Source organism: Salmo salar, chromosome 12 (genome assembly GCF_965601325.2).
Source record: "Salmo salar chromosome 12, fSalSal1, whole genome shotgun sequence".
NCBI classification, from domain to species: Eukaryota; Metazoa; Chordata; class Actinopteri; order Salmoniformes; family Salmonidae; genus Salmo; species Salmo salar.
The window spans coordinates 14,882,501-14,906,422 of record NC_138302.1 but is presented as its reverse complement, the minus strand read 5'-3'; the positions used below and the strand labels follow the sequence as shown (position 1 = coordinate 14,906,422).

The 23,922-nt window shown below is 49.5% G+C and overlaps 1 protein-coding gene across 1 annotated transcript in view; it reads right to left on the bottom strand.

Annotated features, from left to right (window-relative positions):
- Nucleotides 1-23,922, bottom strand: part of LOC106564263 (transitional endoplasmic reticulum ATPase) — an 83,971-nt gene that overhangs the window by 6,934 nt on the left and 53,115 nt on the right. The window contains exons 13-15 of the mRNA XM_045690785.2: nucleotides 13,515-13,593; nucleotides 13,241-13,374; nucleotides 11,441-11,619 (exon numbers count right to left, since the gene is read on the bottom strand). Coding sequence (XP_045546741.1) covers nucleotides 11,441-11,619; nucleotides 13,241-13,374; nucleotides 13,515-13,593 — 392 coding nt within the window. The remainder of the gene's footprint in view (nucleotides 1-11,440; nucleotides 11,620-13,240; nucleotides 13,375-13,514; nucleotides 13,594-23,922) is intronic.

Here is a 23,922-nt window from a genome sequence, read left to right as displayed (position 1 = left end):
CCTGTTGGTTGCTCCTATAATAAAGCCCCCCCCCCCCCCCCACATCCCTCTACCTGTTGGTAGCTCCTATAATAAAGACCCCCCCCACATCTCTCTACCTGTTGGTAGCTCCTTTAATAAAGACCCCCCCCACATCCTTCTACCTGTTGGTAGCTCCTATAATAAAGACCCCCCCCACATCCTTCTACCTGTTGGTAGCTCCTATAATAAAGACCCCCCCCCCACACATCCTTCTACCTGTTGGTAGCTCCTATAATAAAGACCCCCCCACATCCCTCTACCTGTTGGTAGCTCCTATAATAAAGGACCCCCCCCCCCACATCCTTCTACCTGTTGGTAGCTCCTATAATAAAGGACCCCCCCCCCCCCCACATCCTTCTACCTGTTGGTAGCTCCTATAATAAAGACCCCCCCCCCCCCACATCCTTCTACCTGTTGGTTGCTCCTATAATAAAGACCCCCCCCCCCCCCCCCCCACATCCCTCTACCTGTTGGTAGCCCCTATAATAAAGACCCCCCCCCCCACATCCTTCTACCTGTTGGTAGCTCCTATAATAAAGACCCCCCCCCACATCCCTCTACCTGTTGGTAGCTCCTTTAATAAAGACCCCCCCCCCCCCCCCACATCCTTCTACCTGTTGGTAGCTCCTATAATAAAGACCCCCCCTCACATCCCTCTACCTGTTGGTAGCTCCTATAATAAAGACCCCCCCCCCACACATCCTTCTACCTGTTGGTAGCTCCTATAATAAAGGACCCCCCCCCCCCCCCCACATCCCTCTACCTGTTGGTAGCTCCTATAATAAAGACCCCCCCCCCCCACATCCTTCTACCTGTTGGTAGCTCCTATAATAAAGGCCCCCCCCCCCACCCTCCCCCCCCCCACATCCCTCTACCTGTTGGTAGCTCCTATAATAAAGGACCCCCCCCCCCCCCCACATCCCTCTACCTGTTGGTAGCTCCTATAATAAAGACCCCCCCCACATCCCTCTACCTGTTGGTAGCTCCTATAATAAAGGACCCCCCCCCCCACATCCTTCTACCTGTTGGTAGCTCCTATAATAAAGACCCCCCCCCCACATCCTCTCTACCTGTTGGTAGCTCCTATAATAAAGACCCCCCCCACATCCCTCTACCTGTTGGTAGCTCCTATAATAAAGACCCCCCCCCACATCTCTCTACCTGTTGGTAGCTCCTATAATAAAGACCCCCCCACATCCTTCTACCTGTTTGGTAGCTCCTATAATAAAGACCCCCCCCCCCTCACATCCCTCTACCTGTTGGTAGCTCCTATAATAAAGACCCCCCCCACATCCCTCTACCTGTTGGTAGCTCCTATAATAAAGGACGCCCCCCCCCATCCCTCTACCTGTTCGTAGCTCCTATAATAAAGACCCCCCCCCCCCCCACATCCTTCTACCTGTTGGTAGCTCCTATAATAAAGACCCCCCCCCCCACATCCTTCTACCTGTTGGTAGCTCCTATAATAAAGACCCCCCCCACATCTCTCTACCTGTTGGTAGCTCCTATAATAAAGACCCCCCCCACATCCCTCTACCTGTTGGTAGCTCCTATAATAAAGGACCCCCCCCCCCCCCCCCCACATCCCTCTACCTGTTGGTTGCTCCTATAATAAAGACCCCCCCCCACATCCCTCTACCTGTTGGTAGCTCCTATAATAAAGACCCCCACATCCTTCTACCTGTTGGTAGCTCCTATAATAAAGACCCCCACATCTCTCTACCTGTTGGTAGCTCCTATAATAAAGACCCCCCCACATCTCTCTACCTGTTGGTAGCTCCTATAATAAGGACCCCCCCTCACATCCCTCTACCTGTTGGTAGCTCCTATAATAAAGGACCCCCCCCACATCTCTCTACCTGTTGGTAGCTCCTATAATAAAGGACCCCCACATCCCTCTACCTGTTGGTAGCTCCTATAATAAAGACCCCCCCACATCTCTTCTACCTGTTGGTAGCTCCTATAATAAAGACCCCCCACATCCTTCTACCTGTTGGTAGCTCCTATAATAAAGACCCCCCCCCACACATCCTTCTACCTGTTGGTAGCTCCTATAATAAAGACCCCCCCCCCACATCCCTCTACCTGTTGGTAGCTCCTATAATAAATACCCCCCCCACATCCTTCTACCTGTTGGTAGCTCCTATAATAAAGACCCCCCCTCACATCCCTCTACCTGTTGGTAGCTCCTATAATAAAGACGCCCCCCCCCCATCCCTCTACCTGTTGGTAGCTCCTATAATAAAGGACCCCCCCCCCCCCCACATCCTTCTACCTGTTGGTAGCTCCTATAATAAAGACCCCCCCACATCCTCTCTACCTGTTGGTAGCTCCTATAATAAAGACCCCCCCACATCTCTCTACCTGTTGGTAGCTCCTATAATAAAGACCGCCCCCCCCCACATCCCTCTACCTGTTGGTAGGTCCTATAATAAAGACCCCCCCCACATCCTTCTACCTGTTGGTAGCTCCTATAATAAAGACCCCCCCACATCCCTCTACCTGTTGGTAGCTCCTATAATAAAGACCCCCCCACATCCCTCTACCTGTTGGTAGCTCCTATAATAAAGACCCCCCCACATCTCTTCTACCTGTTGGTAGCTCCTATAATAAAGACCCCCCACATCTCTCTACCTGTTGGTAGCTCCTATAATAAAGACCCCCCCACATCTCTCTACCTGTTGGTAGCTCCTATAATAAAGACCCCCCCCCACATCTCTCTACCTGTTGGTAGCTCCTATAATAAAGACCCCCCCCACATCCTTCTACCTGTTGGTAGCTCCTATAATAAAGACCCCCCCCCCACACATCCTTCTACCTGTTGGTAGCTCCTATAATAAAGACCCCCCCCCCCCCCCCCACATCCCTCTACCTGTTGGTAGCTCCTATAATAAATACCTCCCCCCCCCCCCCCCCCCCACATCCTTCTACCTGTTGGTAGCTCCTATAATAAAGACCCCCCCTCACATCCCTCTACCTGTTGGTAGCTCCTATAATAAAGACCCCCCCCACATCCTTCTACCTGTTGGTAGCTCCTATAATAAAGGACCCCCCACATCTCTCTACCTGTTGGTAGCTCCTATAATAAAGACCCCCCCCCACATCTCTCTACCTGTTGGTAGCTCCTATAATAAAGACCCCCCCCACATCCTTCTACCTGTTGGTAGCTCCTATAATAAAGACCCCCCCCCCACACATCCTTCTACCTGTTGGTAGCTCCTATAATAAAGACCCCCCCCCCCCCCCCCCCCACATCCCTCTACCTGTTGGTAGCTCCTATAATAAAGACCCCCCCCCCCCCCCCCCCACATCCTTCTACCTGTTGGTAGCTCCTATAATAAAGGACCCCCCCCCCCACATCCCTCTACCTGTTGGTAGCTCCTATAATAAAGACCCCCCCCCCCACATCCTTCTACCTGTTGGTAGCTCCTATAATAAAGACCCCCCCACATCCTTCTACCTGTTGGTAGCTCCTATAATAAAGACCCCCCCACATCCCTCTACCTGTTGGTAGCTCCTATAATAAAGACCCCCCCGCTCACATCCCTCTACCTGTTGGTAGCTCCTATAATAAAGACCCCCCCCCCCCCCCCACATCCCTCTACCTGTTGGTTGCTCCTATAATAAAGACCCCCCCGCCCCCACATCCCTCTACCTGTTGGTAGGTCCTATAATAAAGACCCCCCCACATCCTTCTACCTGTTGGTAGCTCCTATAATAAAGACCCCCCCCACATCTCTCTACCTGTTGGTAGCTCCTATAATAAAGACCCCCCCACATCTCTCTACCTGTTGGTAGCTCCTATAATAAAGACCCCCCCCACATCTCTCTACCTGTTGGTAGCTCCTATAATAAAGACCCCCCCACATCCTTCTACCTGTTGGTAGCTCCTATAATAAAGACCCCCCCCCCCACACATCCTTCTACCTGTTGGTAGCTCCTATAATAAAGACCCCCCCACATCCCTCCTACCTGTTGGTAGCTCCTATAATAAAGACGCCCCCCCCATCCCTCTACCTGTTCGTAGCTCCTATAATAAAGACCCCCCCCCCCCCCCACATCCTTCTACCTGTTGGTAGCTCCTATAATAAAGACCCCCCCACATCCTTCTACCTGTTGGTAGCTCCTATAATAAAGACCCCCCCACATCTCTCTACCTGTTGGTAGCTCCTATAATAAAGACCCCCCCCCCCCACATCCCTCTACCTGTTGGTAGGCTCCTATAATAAAGACCCCCCCCACATCCTTCTACCTGTTGGTAGCTCCTATAATAAAGACCCCCCCACATCTCTCTACCTGTTGGTAGCTCCTATAATAAAGACCCCCCCACATCTCTCTACCTGTTGGTAGCTCCTACTATAATAAAGACCCCCCCCACATCTCTCTACCTGTTGGTAGCTCCTATAATAAAGACCCCCCCACATCCTTCTACCTGTTGGTAGCTCCTATAATAAAGACCCCCCCCCCCACACATCCTTCTACCTGTTGGTAGCTCCTATAATAAAGACCCCCCCCCCCACACATCCTTCTACCTGTTGGTAGCTCCTATAATAAAGACCCCCCCACATCCTTCTACCTGTTGGTAGCTCCTATAATAAAGACGCCCCCCCACATCCTCTACCTGTTGGTAGCTCCTATAATAAAGACCCCCCCACATCCTTCTACCTGTTGGTAGCTCCTATAATAAAGGACCCCCCCCCCCCACATCCTTCTACCTGTTGGTAGCTCCTATAATAAAGACCCCCCCACATCTCTCTACCTGTTGGTAGCTCCTATAATAAAGACCCCCCCACATCTCTCTACCTGTTGGTAGCTCCTATAATAAAGACCCCCCCACATCTCTCTACCTGTTGGTAGCTCCTATAATAAAGACCCCCCCACATCCTTCTACCTGTTGGTAGCTCCTATAATAAAGACACCCCCCCCCCCCCCCACATCCCTCTACCTGTTGGTTGCTCCTATAATAAAGACCCCCCCCCCCCACATCCCTCTACCTGTTGGTAGGTCCTATAATAAAGACCCCCCCACATCCTTCTACCTGTTGGTAGCTCCTATAATAAAGACCCCCCCCACATCTCTCTACCTGTTGGTAGCTCCTATAATAAAGACCCCCCCACATCTCTCTACCTGTTGGTAGCTCCTATAATAAAGACCCCCCCCACATCTCTCTACCTGTTGGTAGCTCCTATAATAAAGACCCCCCCACATCCTTCTACCTGTTGGTAGCTCCTATAATAAAGACCCCCCCCCCCACACATCCTTCTACCTGTTGGTAGCTCCTATAATAAAGACCCCCCCCCCCCCCCCACATCCCTCTACCTGTTGGTAGCTCCTATAATAAATACCCCCCCCCCCCCCCCCCCCCCACATCCTTCTACCTGTTGGTAGCTCCTATAATAAAGACCCCCCCTCACATCCCTCTACCTGTTGGTAGCTCCTATAATAAAGACCCCCCCACATCCTTCTACCTGTTGGTAGCTCCTATAATAAAGACCCCCCCCACACATCCTCTCTACCTGTTGGTAGCTCCTATAATAAAGACCCCCCCCCCCCCCACATCCCTCTACCTGTTGGTTGCTCCTATAATAAAGACCCCCCCCCCCACACCCCCCCTCACATCCCTCTACCTGTTGGTAGCTCCTATAATAAAGACCCCCCCACATCCTTCTACCTGTTGGTAGCTCCTATAATAAAGGACCCCCCCCCACATCTCTCTACCTGTTGGTAGCTCCTATAATAAAGACCCCCCCACATCTCTCTACCTGTTGGTAGCTCCTATAATAAAGACCCCCCCACATCCTTCTACCTGTTGGTAGCTCCTATAATAAAGACCCCCCCCCCCACATCCCTCTACCTGTTGGTAGCTCCTATAATAAAGACCCCCCCCCCCCCCCCACATCCCTCTACCTGTTGGTAGCTCCTATAATAAAGACCCCCCGCTCACATCCCTCTACCTGTTGGTAGCTCCTATAATAAAGACCCCCCCACATCCTTCTACCTGTTGGTAGCTCCTATAATAAAGGACCCCCCCCCCACATCCTTCTACCTGTTGGTAGCTCCTATAATAAAGACCCCCCCACATCTCTCTACCTGTTGGTAGCTCCTATAATAAAGACCCCCCCACATCTCTCTACCTGTTGGTAGCTCCTATAATAAAGACCCCCCCACATCTCTCTACCTGTTGGTAGCTCCTATAATAAAGACCCCCCCCACATCCTCTACCTGTTGGTAGCTCCTATAATAAAGACCCCCCCCACATCCTCTACCTGTTGGTAGCTCCTATAATAAAGACCCCCTCCCTCCGGTAGCTCCTATAATAAAGCCCTTCTACCTGTTGTAGCTCCTATAATAAGACCCCCCCCCCCCCACATCCCTCTACCTGTTGGTTGCTCCTATAATAAAGACCCCCCCCCCCCACATCCCTCTACCTGTTGGTAGGTCCTATAATAAAGACCCCCCCCACATCCTTCTACCTGTTGGTAGCTCCTATAATAAAGACCCCCCCACATCTCTCTACCTGTTGGTAGCTCCTATAATAAAGACCCCCCCACATCTCTCTACCTGTTGGTAGCTCCTATAATAAAGACCCCCCCACATCTCTCTACCTGTTGGTAGCTCCTATAATAAAGACCCCCCCCACATCCTTCTACCTGTTGGTAGCTCCTATAATAAAGACCCCCCCCCACACATCCTTCTACCTGTTGGTAGCTCCTATAATAAAGACCCCCCCCCCCCCCCACATCCCTCTACCTGTTGGTAGCTCCTATAATAAATACCTCCCCCCCCCCCCCCCCCCACATCCTTCTACCTGTTGGTAGCTCCTATAATAAAGACCCCCCCTCACATCCCTCTACCTGTTGGTAGCTCCTATAATAAAGACCCCCCCACATCCTTCTACCTGTTGGTAGCTCCTATAATAAAGGACCCCCCCACATCTCTCTACCTGTTGGTAGCTCCTATAATAAAGACCCCCCCCCACATCTCTCTACCTGTTGGTAGCTCCTATAATAAAGACCCCCCCACATCCTTCTACCTGTTGGTAGCTCCTATAATAAAGACCCCCCCCCACACATCCTTCTACCTGTTGGTAGCTCCTATAATAAAGACCCCCCCCCCCCCCCCCACATCCCTCTACCTGTTGGTAGCTCCTATAATAAAGACCCCCCCACATCCTTCTACCTGTTGGTAGCTCCTATAATAAAGGACCCCCCCCCCCACATCCTTCTACCTGTTGGTAGCTCCTATAATAAAGACCCCCCCACATCCTCTCTACCTGTTGGTAGCTCCTATAATAAAGACCCCCCCACATCCTTCTACCTGTTGGTAGCTCCTATAATAAAGACCCCCCCCACATCTCTCTACCTGTTGGTAGCTCCTATAATAAAGACCCCCCCACATCCTTCTACCTGTTGGTAGCTCCTATAATAAAGACCCCCCCCCACACATCCTTCTACCTGTTGGTAGCTCCTATAATAAAGACCCCCCCCCCCCCCACATCCCTCTACCTGTTGGTTGCTCCTATAATAAAGACCCCCCCCCCCCACATCCCTCTACCTGTTGGTAGGTCCTATAATAAAGACCCCCCCACATCCTTCTACCTGTTGGTAGCTCCTATAATAAAGACCCCCCCACATCTCTCTACCTGTTGGTAGCTCCTATAATAAAGACCCCCCCACATCTCTCTACCTGTTGGTAGCTCCTATAATAAAGACCCCCCCCACATCTCTCTACCTGTTGGTAGCTCCTATAATAAAGACCCCCCCCACATCCTTCTACCTGTTGGTAGCTCCTATAATAAAGACCCCCCCCCCACACATCCTTCTACCTGTTGGTAGCTCCTATAATAAAGACCCCCCCCCCCCCCCACATCCCTCTACCTGTTGGTAGCTCCTATAATAAAGACCCCCCCCTCCACCTCCCCCCCCCACATCCTCTACCTGTTGGTAGCTCCTATAATAAAGACCCCCCCCACATCCTCTACCTGTTGGTAGCTCCTATAATAAAGACCCCCCTCACATCCCTCTACCTGTTGGTAGCTCCTATAATAAAGACCCCCCCACATCCTTCTACCTGTTGGTAGCTCCTATAATAAAGACCCCCCCCACATCTCTCTACCTGTTGGTAGCTCCTATAATAAAGACCCCCCCCCCCTACATCTCTCTACCTGTTGGTAGCTCCTATAATAAAGGACCCCCCACATCTCTCTACCTGTTGGTAGCTCCTATAATAAAGGACCCCCCACATCTCTCTACCTGTTGGTAGCTCCTATAATAAAGACCCCCCCCACATCTCTCTACCTGTTGGTAGCTCCTATAATAAAGACCCCCCCACATCCTTCTACCTGTTGGTAGCTCCTATAATAAAGACCCCCCCCCACACATCCTTCTACCTGTTGGTAGCTCCTATAATAAAGACCCCCCCCCCCCCCCCCCACATCCCTCTACCTGTTGGTAGCTCCTATAATAAATACCCCCCCCCCCCCCCACATCCTTCTACCTGTTGGTAGCTCCTATAATAAAGACCCCCCCTCACATCCCTCTACCTGTTGGTAGCTCCTATAATAAAGACCCCCCCCACATCCTTCTACCTGTTGGTAGCTCCTATAATAAAGGACCCCCCCCCCCACATCCTTCTACCTGTTGGTAGCTCCTATAATAAAGACCCCCCCACATCTCTCTACCTGTTGGTAGCTCCTATAATAAAGACCCCCCCACATCTCTCTACCTGTTGGTAGCTCCTATAATAAAGACGCCCCCCACATCTCTCTACCTGTTGGTAGCTCCTATAATAAAGACCCCCCCCACATCCTTCTACCTGTTGGTAGCTCCTATAATAAAGACACCCCCCCCCCCCCCCCACATCCCTCTACCTGTTGGTTGCTCCTATAATAAAGACCCCCCCCCCCCACATCCCTCTACCTGTTGGTAGGTCCTATAATAAAGACCCCCCCACATCCTTCTACCTGTTGGTAGCTCCTATAATAAAGACCCCCCCACATCTCTCTACCTGTTGGTAGCTCCTATAATAAAGACCCCCCCACATCTCTCTACCTGTTGGTAGCTCCTATAATAAAGACCCCCCCCACATCTCTCTACCTGTTGGTAGCTCCTATAATAAAGACCCCCCCACATCCTTCTACCTGTTGGTAGCTCCTATAATAAAGACCCCCCCCCCCACACATCCTTCTACCTGTTGGTAGCTCCTATAATAAAGACCCCCCCCCCCCCCCCACATCCCTCTACCTGTTGGTAGCTCCTATAATAAATACCTCCCCCCCCCCCCCCCCCCCACATCCTTCTACCTGTTGGTAGCTCCTATAATAAAGACCCCCCCCTCACATCCCTCTACCTGTTGGTAGCTCCTATAATAAAGACCCCCCCACATCCTTCTACCTGTTGGTAGCTCCTATAATAAAGGACCCCCCACATCTCTCTACCTGTTGGTAGCTCCTATAATAAAGACCCCCCCCACATCTCTCTACCTGTTGGTAGCTCCTATAATAAAGACCCCCCCACATCCTTCTACCTGTTGGTAGCTCCTATAATAAAGACCCCCCCCCACACATCCTTCTACCTGTTGGTAGCTCCTATAATAAAGACCCCCCCCCCCCCCCCCACATCCCTCTACCTGTTGGTAGCTCCTATAATAAAGACCCCCCCACATCCTTCTACCTGTTGGTAGCTCCTATAATAAAGGACCCCCCCCCCCCACATCCTTCTACCTGTTGGTAGCTCCTATAATAAAGACCCCCCCCCCCCCCCCATCCCTCTACCTGTTGGTAGCTCCTATAATAAATACCCCCCCCCCCCCCCCCCCACATCCTTCTACCTGTTGGTAGCTCCTATAATAAAGACCCCCCCTCACATCCCTCTACCTGTTGGTAGCTCCTATAATAAAGACCCCCCCACATCCTTCTACCTGTTGGTAGCTCCTATAATAAAGGACCCCCCCCCCCACATCCTTCTACCTGTTGGTAGCTCCTATAATAAAGACCCCCCCACATCTCTCTACCTGTTGGTAGCTCCTATAATAAAGACCCCCCCACATCCTTCTACCTGTTGGTAGCTCCTATAATAAAGACCCCCCCACATCTCTCTACCTGTTGGTAGCTCCTATAATAAAGACCCCCCCACATCTCTCTACCTGTTGGTAGCTCCTATAATAAAGACCCCCCCCCACATCTCTCTACCTGTTGGTAGCTCCTATAATAAAGACCCCCCCACATCCTTCTACCTGTTGGTAGCTCCTATAATAAAGACCCCCCCCCACACATCCTTCTACCTGTTGGTAGCTCCTATAATAAAGACCCCCCCCCCCCCCACATCCCTCTACCTGTTGGTAGCTCCTATAATAAAGACCCCCCCACATCCTTCTACCTGTTGGTAGCTCCTATAATAAAGGACCCCCCACATCTCTCTACCTGTTGGTAGCTCCTATAATAAAGACCCCCCCCACATCTCTCTACCTGTTGGTAGCTCCTATAATAAAGACCCCCCCACATCCTTCTACCTGTTGGTAGCTCCTATAATAAAGACCCCCCCCCACACATCCTTCTACCTGTTGGTAGCTCCTATAATAAAGACCCCCCCCCCCCCCCCCACATCCCTCTACCTGTTGGTAGCTCCTATAATAAATACCCCCCCCCCCCCCACATCCTTCTACCTGTTGGTAGCTCCTATAATAAAGACCCCCCCTCACATCCCTCTACCTGTTGGTAGCTCCTATAATAAAGACCCCCCCACATCCTTCTACCTGTTGGTAGCTCCTATAATAAAGCCCCCCCCCCCCCCCACATCCATCTACCTGTTGGTAGCTCCTATAATAAAGACCCCCCCCCACGTCCTTCTACCTGTTGGTAGCTCCTATAATAAAGACCCCCCCCCCCCACATCCCTCTACGTGTTGGTAGCTCCTATAATAAAGACCCCCCCCCACATCCTTCTACCTGTTGGTAGCTCCTATAATAAAGACCCCCCCCCCCCCCACATCCCTCTACCTGTTGGTAGCTCCTATAATAAAGACCCCCCCACATCCCTCTACCTGTTGGTAGCTCCTATAATAAAGACCCCCCCCCCCCCCCCCACATCCTTCTACCTGTTGGTAGCTCCTATTATAAAGGACCCCCTCCCCCCCCACATCCCTCTACCTGTTGGTAGCTCCTATTATAAAGGACCCCCCCCCCCCCCCCACATCCCTCTACCTGTTGGTAGCTCCTATAATAAAGACCCCCCACATCCCTCTACCTGTTGGTAGCTCCTATAATAAAGACCCCCCACATCCCTCTACCTGTTGGTAGCTCCTATAATAAAGACCCCCCACATCCCTCTACCTGTTGGTAGCTCCTATAGTAAAGACCCCCCCCCCACATCCCTCTACCTGTTGGTAGCTCCTATAATAAAGGACCCCCCACATCTCTCTACCTGTTGGTAGCTCCTATAATAAAGACGTTCTTCTTGTTGGACATTCCGTCCATCTCCGTGAGGATCTGGTTGATGACCCTGTCGGCCGCGCCCCCTGCGTCCCCGGCTCCGCCCCCTCTGGACTTGGCGATGGAGTCCAGCTCGTCAAAGAACAGGATGCAGGGGGCCGCCTGTCTGGCCTGGAGTTAGAGGTCAGAGGTCAGGGGTTAGGAGGTTAGGAAAGAACAGGATGCAGGGGGCCGCCTGTCTGGCCTGGGGTTAGAGGTCAGAGGTCAGGGGTTAGGAGGTTAGGAAAGAACAGGATGCAGGGGGCCGCCTGTCTGGCCTGGAGTTAGAGGTCAGAGGTCAGGGGTTAGGAGGTTAGGAAAGAACAGGATGCAGGGGGCCGCCTGTCTGGCCTGGAGTTAGAGGTCAGAGGTCAGGGGTTAGGAGGTTAGGAAAGAACAGGATGCAGGGGGCCGCCTGTCTGGCCTGGAGTTAGAGGTCAGAGGTCAGGGGTTAGGAGGTTAGGAAAGAACAGGATGCAGGGGGCTGCCTGTCTGGCCTGGAGTTAGAGGTCAGAGGTCAGGGGTTAGGAGGTTAGGAAAGAACAGGATGCAGGATGCCACCTGTCTGGCCTAGGGTTAGAGGTCAGAGGTCAGTGTGTTTAGGAAAGAACAGGATGCAGGATGCCACCTGTCTGGCCGGAGGTCAGAGGTCAGAGGTCAGGGGTTAGGAAAGAACAGGATGCAGGATGCCACCTGACTGGCCTGGGGTTAGAGGTCAGAGGTCTGGGGTTAGGAGGTTAGGAAAGAACAGGATGTAGGATGCCACCTGTCTGGCCTGGGGTTAGAGGTCAGAGGTCAGGGGTTAGGAAAGAACAGGATGCAGGATGCCACCTGTCTGGCCGGAGGTCAGAGGTCAGGGGTTAGGAAAGAACAGTATGCAGGATGCCACCTGTCTGGCCTGGGGTTAGAGGTCAGAGGTCAGGGGTTAGGAAAGAACAGGATGCAGGATGCCACCTGTCTGGCCGGAGGTCAGAGGTCAGGGGTTAGGAAAGAACAGGATGCAGGATGCCACCTGTCTGGCCTGGGGTTAGAGGTCAGAGGTCAGGGGTTAGGAGGTTAGGAAAGAACAGGATGCAGGATGCCACCTGTCTGGCCTGGGGTTAGAGTTCAGAGGTCAGGTGTTAGGAGGTTAGGAAAGAACAGGATGAAAGATGCCACCTGTCTGGCCTGGGGTTAGAGATCAGAGGTCAGGGTTTAGGAGGTTAGGAAAGAACAGGATGCAGGATGCCACCTGTCTGGCCGGAGGTCAGAGGTCAGAGGTCAGGGGTTAGGAAAGAACAGGATGCAGGATGCCACCTGTCTGGCCGGAGGTCAGAGGTCAGGGGTTAGGAAAGAACAGGATGCAGGATGCCACCTGTCTGGCCTGGGGTTAGAGGTCAGAGGTCAGGGGTTAGGGGTTAGGAAAGAACAGGATGCAGGATGCCACCTGTCTGGCCTGGGGTTAGAGGTCAGATGTCAGGGGTTAGGAAAGAACAGGATGCAGGATGCCACCTGTCTGGCCTGGGGTTAGAGGTCAGAGATCAGGGGTTAGGAGGTTAGGAAAGAACAGGATGGAGGATGCCACCTGTCTGGCCGGAGGTCAGAGGTCAGGAATGTATTTGTCTAGAAGATCTACGTCACTACTATGTCAGGCTACATAATCGTCGATGATGTCCCTGATGTTGGTTTCTGACTCTCCAAACCACATAGCTATGTCACTGCTATGTCAGGCTATGCCACTGCTACGTCAGGCTATGCCACTGCCATGTGGTACCTTGTCGAAGACGTCCCTGACATTAGCCTCTGACTCGCCAAACCACATGGTGAGCAGCTCAGGTCCCTTGATGGAGATGAAGTTGGCCTGGCACTCGTTAGCGATTGCCTTGGCTAGCAGGGTCTTTCCACAGCCTGGGAAGAGAGAGAGAGACAGGGTGTGTGTGTGTGTGTGCGTGTGTGTGTGTGTGTGTGTGTGTGTGTGTGTGTGTGTGTGTGTGTGTGTGTGTGTGTGTGTGTGTGTGTGTGTGTCTGTACTGCATATGTGCTCTGACCTGGAGGTCCATAGAATAGCACGCCTCGTGACGGGGTCATACCGAACTTCAGGAACTTATCTGGGTACTCCACTGGATACTGGGAGAGAGGGGGGAGGAGAGAGAGGGTGGGGGGGGGGGGGGAGAGGAGGGAGGGAGGGGGGAGAGGAAGGAGGGAGGGAGGGAGGGAGGTGGGGAGAGGAAGGAGGGAGGGAGGGAGGTGGGGAGAGGAAGGAGGGAGGGAGGGAGGGAGGGTCAAGAAAAGCACTTAGACAAAACTGACCAATAGAGACAACTTCATGTTATTCCACATCCACAACACCTTGGCCTGTCCATCACAACACAACATCACAACACACACCATGAAGGTTCAGACAGTGAGTGGCTGTTATATGGCCTCTGACCACAATATCAGCCATGTCCTGTTGAATCAGAACTGCTGTTTTTAGCCATTAGTCTTTACTGCCTTTACTCAGCTGTTATGGCTACAGAGGTGTGTGTGTCTTGCCTGATAAGATACTGGTGTGTGTGTGTGTTACTTGATGAGATACACGTGTGTGTGTGTGTGTGTTACCTGTTGAGAAACAGGTGTGTGTGTGTGTTACCTGTTGAGAAACAGGTGTGTGTGTGTGTGTGTTACCTGTAGAGAAACAGGTGTGTGTGTGTGTCTTACCTGTTGAGATGCAGGTGTGTGTGTGTGTGTGTTACCTGTTGAGATGCAGGTGTGTGTGTGTTACCTGTTGAGATGCAGGTGTGTGTGTGTGTGTGTTACCTGTTGAGATACAGGTGGGTGTGTGTGTGTGTTACCTGTTGAGATGCAGGTGTGTGTGTGTGTGTGTGTTACCTGTTAAGATACTGGTGTGTGTGTGTGTGTTACCTGTTAAGATACTGGTGTGTGTGTGTGTGTGTTACCTGTTGAGATGCAGGTGTGTGTGTGTGTTACCTGTTGAGATGCAGGTGTGTGTGTGTTACCTGTTGAGATGCAGGTGTGTGTGTGTTACCTGTTGAGAAACAGGTGTGTGTGTGTGTGTTACCTGTTGATATGCAGGTGTGGGTGTGTGTGTTACCTGTTGAGATACAGGTGTGTGTGTGTGTTTTACCTGTTGAGATACAGGTGTGTGTGTGTGTGTTACCTGTTGAGAAACAGGTGTGTGTGTGTGTGTGTGTGTGTGTTACCTGTTGATATGCAGGTGTGGGTGTGCTTTCTGTTGAGATACAGGTGTGTGTGTCTGTGTGTTACCTGTTGAGATGCAGGTGTGTGTGTGTGTTACCTGTTGAGAAACAGGTGTGTGTGTGTGTGTTACCTGTTGAGATACAGGTGTGTGTGTGTGTGTGTTACCTGTTAAGATACAGGTGTGTGTGTGTGTATGTGTTACCTGTTGAGATACTGCTGTGTGTGTGTGTGTGTGTGTGTGTGTGTGTGTGTGTGTGTGTGTGTGTGTGTGTGTGTGTGTGTGTGTGTGTGTGTGTGTGTGTGTGTGTGTGTGTGTGTGTGTGTGTGTGTGTGTGTGTGTTACCTGTTGAGATACAGGTGTGTGTGTGTGTGTGTGTGTGTGGGTGTGTGTGTGTGTGTGTGTGTGTGTGTGTAAGCTGTAGAGATACAGGTGTGTGTGTTAACTGTAGAGATACAGGTGTGTGTGTGTTACCTGTAGAGATACAGGTGTGTGTGTGTTACCTGTTGAGATACAGGTGTGTGTGTGTGTTACCTGTTGAGATACAGGTGTGTGTGTGTGTTACCTTTTGAGAAACAGGTGTGTGTGTGTGTGTGTTACCTGTTGAGATACAGGTGTGTGTGTGTGTTACCTGTTAAGATACTGGTGTGTGTGTGTGTGTGTGTGTTACCTGTTGAGATGCAGGTGTGTTTGTGTGTGTTACCTGTTGAGATGCAGGTGTGTGTGTGTTACCTGTTGAGATGCAGGTGTGTGTGTGTGTTACCTGTAGAGATACAGGTGTGTGTGTGTGTTACCTGTAGAGATACAGGTGTGTGTGTGTGTTACCTGTAGAGATACAGGTGTGTGTGTGTTACCTGTAGAGATACAGGTGTGTGTGTGTGTTACCTGTAGAGATACAGGTGTGTGTGTGTGTGTTACCTGTAGAGATACAGGTGTGTGTGTGTGTGTTACCTGTAGAGATACAGGTGTGTGTGTGTTACCTGTAGAGATACAGGTGTGTGTGTGTGTTACCTGTAGAGATACAGGTGTGTGTGTGTGTTACCTGTAGAGATACAGGTGTGTGTGTGTGTGTTACCTGTAGAGATACAGGTGTGTGTGTGTTACCTGTAGAGATACAGGTGTGTGTGTGTGTTACCTGTAGAGATACAGGTGTGTGTGTGTGTTACCTGTAGAGATACAGGTGTGTGTGTGTTACCTGTAGAGATACAGGTGTGTGTGTGTTACCTGTTGAGATACAGGTGTGTGTGTGTTTCCTGTTGAGATACAGGTGTGTGTGTGTGTGTGTTACCTGTACAGATACAGGTGTGTGTGTGTGTTACCTGTAGAGATACAGGTGTGTGTGTGTGTGTTACCTGTTGAGATACAGGTGTGTGTGTTTGTGTTACCTGTTGAGATACAGGTGTGTGTGTGTGTGTGTGTGTTACCTGTTGAGATACAGGTGTGTGTGTGTTACCTGTAGAGATACAGGTGTGTGTTTTACCTGTAGAGATACAGGTGTGTGTGTATGTGTGTTACCTGTTGAGATACAGGTGTGTGTGTGTGTGTTACCTGTTGAGATACAGGTGTGTGTGTGTTACCTGTTGAGAAACAGGTGTGTGTGTGTGTTACCTGTTAAGATACAGGTGTGTGTGTGTGTGTTACCTGTTGAGATACAGGTGTGTGTGTGTGTGTTACCTGTAGAGATACAGGTGTGTGTGTGTTACCTGTAGAGATACAGGTGTGTGTTTTACCTGTAGAGATACAGGTGTGTGTGTGTGTGTTACCTGTTGAGATGCAGGTGTGTGTGTGTTACCTGTTGAGATGCAGGTGTGTGTGTGTTACCTGTTGAGAAACAGGTGTTTGTGTGTGTGTGTGTGTGTGTTACCTGTTGAGATACAGGTGTGTGTGTTACCTGTTGATATGCAGGTGTGGGTGTGTGTGTGTTACCTGTTGAGATACAGGTGTGTGTGTGTGTGTCTTACCTGTTGAGATACAGGTGTGTGTGTGTGTGTTACCTGTTGAGAAACAGGTGTGTGTGTGTGTGTGTTACGTGTTGATATGCAGTTGTGGGTGTGCTTTCTGTTGAGATACAGGTGTGTGTGTCTGTGTGTTACCTGTTGAGATACAGGTGTGTGTGTGTGTGTGTTACCTGTTGAGAAACAGGTGTGTGTGTGTGTTACCTGTTGAGAAACAGGTGTGTGTGTGTGTGTGTGTGTGTGTTACCTGTAGAGAAACAGGTGTGTGTGTGTCTTACCTGTTGAGATGCAGGTGTGTGTGTGTGTGTGTGTGTGTGTTACCTGTTGAGATGCAGGTGGGTGTGTGTGTGTGTGTTACCTGTTGAGATGCAGGTGTGTGTGTGTGTGTTACCAGTTGAGAAACAGGTGGGTGTGTGTATGTGTTACCTGTTGAGATGCAGGTGTGTGTGTGTGTGTGTGTTACCTGTTAAGATACTGGTGTGTGTGTGTGTGTGTGTGTTACCTGTTAAGATACTGGTGTGTGTGTGTGTGTTACCTGTTGAGATGCAGGTGTGTGTGTGTTACCTGTTGATATGCAGGTGTGGGTGTGTGTGTTACCTGTTGAGATACTGGTGTGTGTGTGTGTGTGTGTGTGTGTGTGTGTGTGTGTGTGTGTGTGTGTGTGTGTGTGTGTGTGTGTGTGTGTGTGTGTGTGTGTGTAAGCTGTAGAGATACAGGTGTGTGTGTTAACTGTAGAGATACAGGTGTGTGTGTGTTACCTGTAGAGATACAGGTGTATGTGTGTGTTACCTGTTGAGATACAGGTGTGTGTGTGTGTTACCTGTTGAGATACAGGTGTGTGTGTGTGTTACCTGTTGAGAAACAGTTGTGTGTGTGTGTGTTACCTGTTAAGATACTGGTGTGTGTGTGTGTGTGTGTGTTACCTGTTCAGATGCAGGTGTGTGTGTGTTACCTGTAGAGATACAGGTGTGTGTGTGTGTGTGTTACCTGTAGAGATACAGGTGTGTGTGTGTTACCTGTAGAGATACAGGTGTGTGTGTGTGTGTGTTACCTGTAGAGATACAGGTGTGTGTGTGTGTGTTACCTGTAGAGATACAGGTGTGTGTGTGTTACCTGTAGAGATACAGGTGTGTGTGTGTGTGTGTGTGTTACCTGTAGAGATACAGGTGTGTGTGTGTTTGTGTTACCTGTAGAGATACAGGTGTGTGTGTGTTACCTGTAGAGATACAGGTGTGTGTGTCTGTGTGTTACCTGTAGAGATACAGGTGTGTGTGTGTTACCTGTAGAGATACAGGTGTGTGTGTGTTACCTGTTGAGACACAGGTGTGTGTGTGTTTCCTGTTGAGATACAGGTGTGTGTGTGTTTGTGTGTTACCTGTACAGATACAGGTGTGTGTGTGTGTTACCTGTAGAGATACAGGTGTGTGTGTGTGTGTTACCTGTTGAGATACAGGTGTGTGTGTGTTACCTGTAGAGATACAGGTGTGTGTTTTACCTGTAGAGATACAGGTGTGTGTGTATGTGTGTTACCTGTTGAGATACAGGTGTGTGTGTGTGTGTGTTACCTGTTGAGATACAGGTGTGTGTGTGTTACCTGTTGAGAAACAGGTGTGTGTGTGTGTTACCTGTTGAGATACAGGTGTGTGTGTGTGTGTTACCTGTTGAGATACAGGTGTGTGTGTTTGTGTTACCTGTTGAGATACAGGTGTGTGTGTGTTACCTGTAGAGATACAGGTGTGTGTTTTACCTGTAGAGATACAGGTGTGTGTGTGTGTGTGTGTGTGTTACCTGTTGAGATGCAGGTGTGTGTGTGTTACCTGTTGAGATGCAGGTGTGTGTGTGTTACCTGTTGAGAAACAGGTGTGTGTGTGTGTGTGTTACCTGTTGAGATACAGGTGTGTGTGTGTTACCTGTTGATATGCAGGTGTGGTGTGTGTGTGTTACCTGTTGAGATACAGGTGTGTGTGTGTGTGTTACCTGTTGAGATACAGGTGTGTGTGTGTGTGTGTACCTGTTGAGAAACAGGTGTGTGTGTGTGTGACCTGTTGATATGCAGGTGTGGGTGTGCTTTCTGTTGAGATACAGGTGTGTGTGTCTGTGTGTTACCTGTTGAGATACAGGTGTGTGTGTCTGTGTGTTACCTGTTGAGATACAGGTGTGTGTGTGTGTGTTACCTGTTGAGATGCAGGTGTGTGTGTGTTACCTGTTGAGATGCAGGTGTGTGTGTGTTACTTGTTGAGATGCAGGTGTGTGTGTGTTACCTGTTGAGATACAGGTGGGTGTGTTGTGTGTTACCTGTTGAGATGCAGGTGTGTGTGTGTGTGTGTGTTACCTGTTAAGATACGGTGTGTGTGTGTGTGTGTGTGTGACCTGTTGATATGCAGGTGTGTGTGTGTGTGTTACCTGTTGAGATACAGGTGGGTGTGTATGTGTGTTACCTGTTGAGATGCAGGTGTGTGTGTGTGTGTGTGTTACCTGTTAAGATACTGGTGTGTGTGTGTGTGTGTGTGTGTGTTACCTGTTAAGATACTGGTGTGTGTGTGTGTGTTACCTGTTGAGATGCAGGTGTGTGTGTGTTACCTGTTGAGAAACAGGTGTGTGTGTGTGCTTACCTGTTGATATGCAGGTGTGGGTGTGTGTGTTACCTGTTGAGATACAGGTGTGTGTGTGTGTGTGTGTTACCTGTTGAGATACAGGTGTGTGTGTGTGTGTTACCTGTTGAGAAACAGGTGTGTGTGTGTGTGTGTGTTACCTGTTGATATGCAGGTGTGGGTGTGCTTTCTGTTGAGATACAGGTGTGTGTGTCTGTGTGTTACCTGTTGAGATACAGGTGTGTGTGTCTGTGTGTTACCTGTTGAGATGCAGGTGTGTGTGTGTGTGTTACCTGTTGAGAAACAGGTGTGTGTGTGTGTGTGTGTTACCTGTTGAGATACAGGTGTGTGTGTGTGTGTTATCTGTTAATATACTGGTGTGTTTGTGTGTGTGTGTGTTAGCTGTTGAGATGCAGGTGTGTGTGTGTGTGTGTTACCTGTTGAGATGCAGGTGTGTGTGTGTTACCTGTTGAGATGCAGGTGTGTGTGTGTGTTACCTGTAGAGAAACAGGTGTGTGTGTGTGTTACCTGTAGAGATACAGGTGTGTGTGTGTGTGTTACCTGTAGAGATACAGGTGTGTGTGTGTGTGTTACCTGTAGAGATACAGGTGTGTGTGTGTTACCTGTAGAGATACAGGTGTGTGTGTGTGTTACCTGTAGAGATACAGGTGTGTGTGTGTGTGTTACCTGTAGAGATACAGGTGTGTGTGTGTGTGTGTGTTACCTGTAGAGATACAGGTGTGTGTGTGTTACCTGTAGAGATACAGGTGTGTGTGTGTGTTACCTGTAGAGATACAGGTGTGTGTGTGTGTGTTACCTGTAGAGATACAGGTGTGTGTGTGTTACCTGTAGAGATACAGGTGTGTGTGTGTGTTACCTGTAGAGATACAGGTGTGTGTGTGTGTTACCTGTAGAGATACAGGTGTGTGTATGTGTGTTACCTGTAGAGATACAGGTGTGTGTGTGTTACCTGTAGAGATACAGGTGTGTGTTTTACCTGTAGAGATACAGGTGTGTGTGTGTGTGTGTGTTACCTGTTGAGATGCAGGTGTGTGTGTGTGTTACCTGTTGAGATGCAGGTGTGTGTGTGTTACCGTGTGTGAGAAACAGTGTGTGTGTGTGTGTCTGTACGCTGTGTGATATGCAGCTGTGAGATCAGGTGTGTGTGTGTTACCTGTTGAGATACAGGTGTGTGTGTGTTACCTGTAGAGATACAGGTGTGTGTTTTACTTGTAGAGATACAGGTGTGTGTGTATGTGTGTACCTGTTGAGATACAGGTGTGTGTGTGTGTGTTACCTGTTGAGATACAGGTGTGTGTGTGTTACCTGTTGAGAAACAGGTGTGTGTGTGTGTTACCTGTTGAGATACAGGTGGTGTGTGTGTTACCTGTTGAGATACAGGTGTGTGTGTGTGTGTGTTACCTGTTGAGATACAGGTGTGTGTGTGTTACCTGTAGAGATACAGGTGTGTGTTTTACCTGTAGAGATACAGGTGTGTGTGTGTGTGTGTGTTACCTGTTGAGATGCAGGTGTGTGTGTGTGTTACCTGTTGAGATGCAGTGTGTGTGTGTTACCTGTTGAGATGCAGGTGTGGGTGTGCTTTCTGTTGAGATACAGGTGTGTGTGTCTGTGTGTTACCTGTTGAGATACAGGTGTGTGTGTTTGTGTGTTACCTGTTGAGATGCAGGTGTGTGTGTGTGTTACCTGTTGAGAAACAGGTGTGTGTGTGTGTGTGTTACCTGTTGAGATACAGGTGTGTGTGTGTGTGTTATCTGTTAATATACTGGTGTGTTTGTGTGTGTGTGTGTTAGCTGTTGAGATGCAGGTGTGTGTGTGTGTGTGTGTTACCTGTTGAGATGCAGGTGTGTGTGTGTTACCTGTTGAGATGCAGGTGTGTGTGTGTGTTACCTGTAGAGAAACAGGTGTGTGTGTGTGTTACCTGTAGAGATACAGGTGTGTGTGTGTGTGTTACCTGTAGAGATACAGGTGTGTGTGTGTGTGTTACCTGTAGAGATACAGGTGTGTGTGTGTTACCTGTAGAGATACAGGTGTGTGTGTGTGTTACCTGTAGAGATACAGGTGTGTGTGTGTGTGTTACCTGTAGAGATACAGGTGTGTGTGTGTGTGTGTGTTACCTGTAGAGATACAGGTGTGTGTGTGTTACCTGTAGAGATACAGGTGTGTGTGTGTGTTACCTGTAGAGATACATGTGTGTGTGTGTGTGTTACCTGTAGAGATACAGGTGTGTGTGTGTTACCTGTAGAGATACAGGTGTGTGTGTGTGTTACCTGTAGAGATACAGGTGTGTGTGTGTGTTACCTGTAGAGATACAGGTGTGTGTATGTGTGTTACCTGTAGAGATACAGGTGTGTGTGTGTTACCTGTAGAGATACAGGTGTGTGTTTTACCTGTAGAGATACAGGTGTGTGTGTGGTGTGTGTGTTACCTGTTGAGATGCAGGTGTGTGTGTGTGTTACCTGTTGAGATGCAGGTGTGTGTGTGTTACCTGTTGATATGCAGGTGTGGGTGTGTGTGTGTTACCTTTTGAGATACAGGTGTGTGTGTGTGTGTGTCTTACCTGTTGAGATACAGGTGTATGTGTGTGTGTGTGTGTGTTACCTGTAGAGATACCGGTGTGTGTGTGTGTGTTACCTGTTGAGATACAGGTGTGTGTGTGTGTATTACCTGTTGAGATACAGGTGTGTGTGTGTGTGTTACTTGTTGAGATACAGGTGTGTGTGTGTTACCTGTAGAGATACAGGTGTGTGTTTTACTTGTAGAGATACAGGTGTGTGTGTATGTGTTACCTGTTGAGATACAGGTGTGTGTGTGTGTGTTACCTGTTGAGATACAGGTGTGTGTGTGTTACCTGTTGAGAAACAGGTGTGTGTGTGTGTTACCTGTTGAGATACAGGTGTGTGTGTGTTACCTGTTGAGATACAGGTGTGTGTGTGTGTGTTACCTGTTGAGATACAGGTGTGTGTGTGTTACCTGTAGAGATACAGGTGTGTGTTTTACCTGTAGAGATACAGGTGTGTGTGTGTGTGTGTGTTACCTGTTGAGATGCAGGTGTGTGTGTGTGTTACCTGTTGAGATGCAGGTGTGTGTGTGTTACCTGTTGATATGCAGGTGTGGGTGTGTGTGTGTTACCTTTTGAGATACAGGTGTGTGTGTGTGTGTGTCTTACCTGTTGAGATACAGGTGTGTGTGTGTGTGTGTGTTACCTGTTGAGAAACAGGTGTGTGTGTTTGTGTGTTACCTGTTGAGATGCAGGTGTGGGTGTGCTTTCTGTTGAGATACAGGTGTGTGTGTCTGTGTGTTACCTGTTGAGATACAGGTGTGTGTGTTTGTGTGTTACCTGTTGAGATGCAGGTGTGGGTGTGCTTTCTGTTGAGATACAGGTGTGTGTGTCTGTGTGTTACCTGTTGAGATACAGGTGTGTGTGTCTGTGTGTTACCTGTTGAGATACAGGTGTGTGTGTTTGTGTGTTACCTGTTGAGATGCAGGTGTGTGTGTGTTACCTGTTGAGATGCAGGTGTGTGTGTGTTACCTGTTGAGAAACAGGTGTGTGTGTGTGTTACCTGTTGATATGCAGGTGTGGGTGTGTGTGTTACCTGTTGAGATACAGGTGTGTGTGTGTGTGTTACCTGTTGAGATACAGGGGTGTGTGTGTGTGTGTGTGTTACCTGTTGAGAAACAGGTGTGTGTGTGTGTGTGTGTTACCTGTTGATATGCAGGTGTGGGTGTGCTTTCTGTTGAGATACAGGTGTGTGTGTCTGTGTGTTACCTGTTGAGATACAGGTGTGTGTGTCTGTGTGTTACCTGTTGAGATACTGGTGTGTGTGTGTGTGTGTGTGTGTGTGTGTGTGTGTGTGTGTGTGTGTGTGTGTGTGTGTGTGCCTGTTGTGATACAGGTGTGTGTGTGTGTGTGTGTGTGTGTGTGTGTGTGTGTGTGTGTGTGTGTGTGTGTGTGTGTGTGTGTGTGTGTGTGTGTGTGTGTGTGTGTGTGTGTGTGTAAGCTGTAGAGATACAGGTGTGTGTGTGTTAACTGTAGAGATACAGGTGTGTGTGTGTTACCTGTAGAGATACAGGTGTGTGTGTTACCTGTTGAGATACAGGTGTGTGTGTTTGTGTGTTACCTGTTGAGATGCAGGTGTGTGTGTTTGTGTGTTACCTGTTGAGATGCAGGTGTTTGTGTGTGTTACCTGTTGAGATGCATGTGTGTGTGTGTTACCTGTTGAGATGCAGGTGTGTGTGTGTTACCTGTTGAGAAACAGGTGTGTGTGTGTGTGTGTTACCTGTTGATATGCAGGTGTGTGTGTGTTACCTGTTGAGATACAGGTGTGTGTGTGTGTGTTACCTGTTGAGATACAGGTGTGTGTGTGTGTGTGTGTTACCTGTTGAGAAACAGGTGTGTGTGTGTGTGTGTTACCTGTTGATATGCAGGTGTGGGTGTGCTTTCTGTTGAGATACAGGTGTGTGTGTCTGTGTGTTACCTGTTGAGATGCAGGTGTGTGTGTGTGTTACCTGTTGAGAAACAGGTGTGTGTGTGTGTGTGTTACCTGTTGAGAAACAGGTGTGTGTGTGTGTGTTACCTGTTAAGATACAGGTGTGTGTGTGTGTGTGTGTTACCTGTTGAGATACTGGTGTGTGTGTGTGTGTGTGTGTGTTGTGTGTGTGTTACCTGTTGAGATACAGGTGTGTGTGTGTG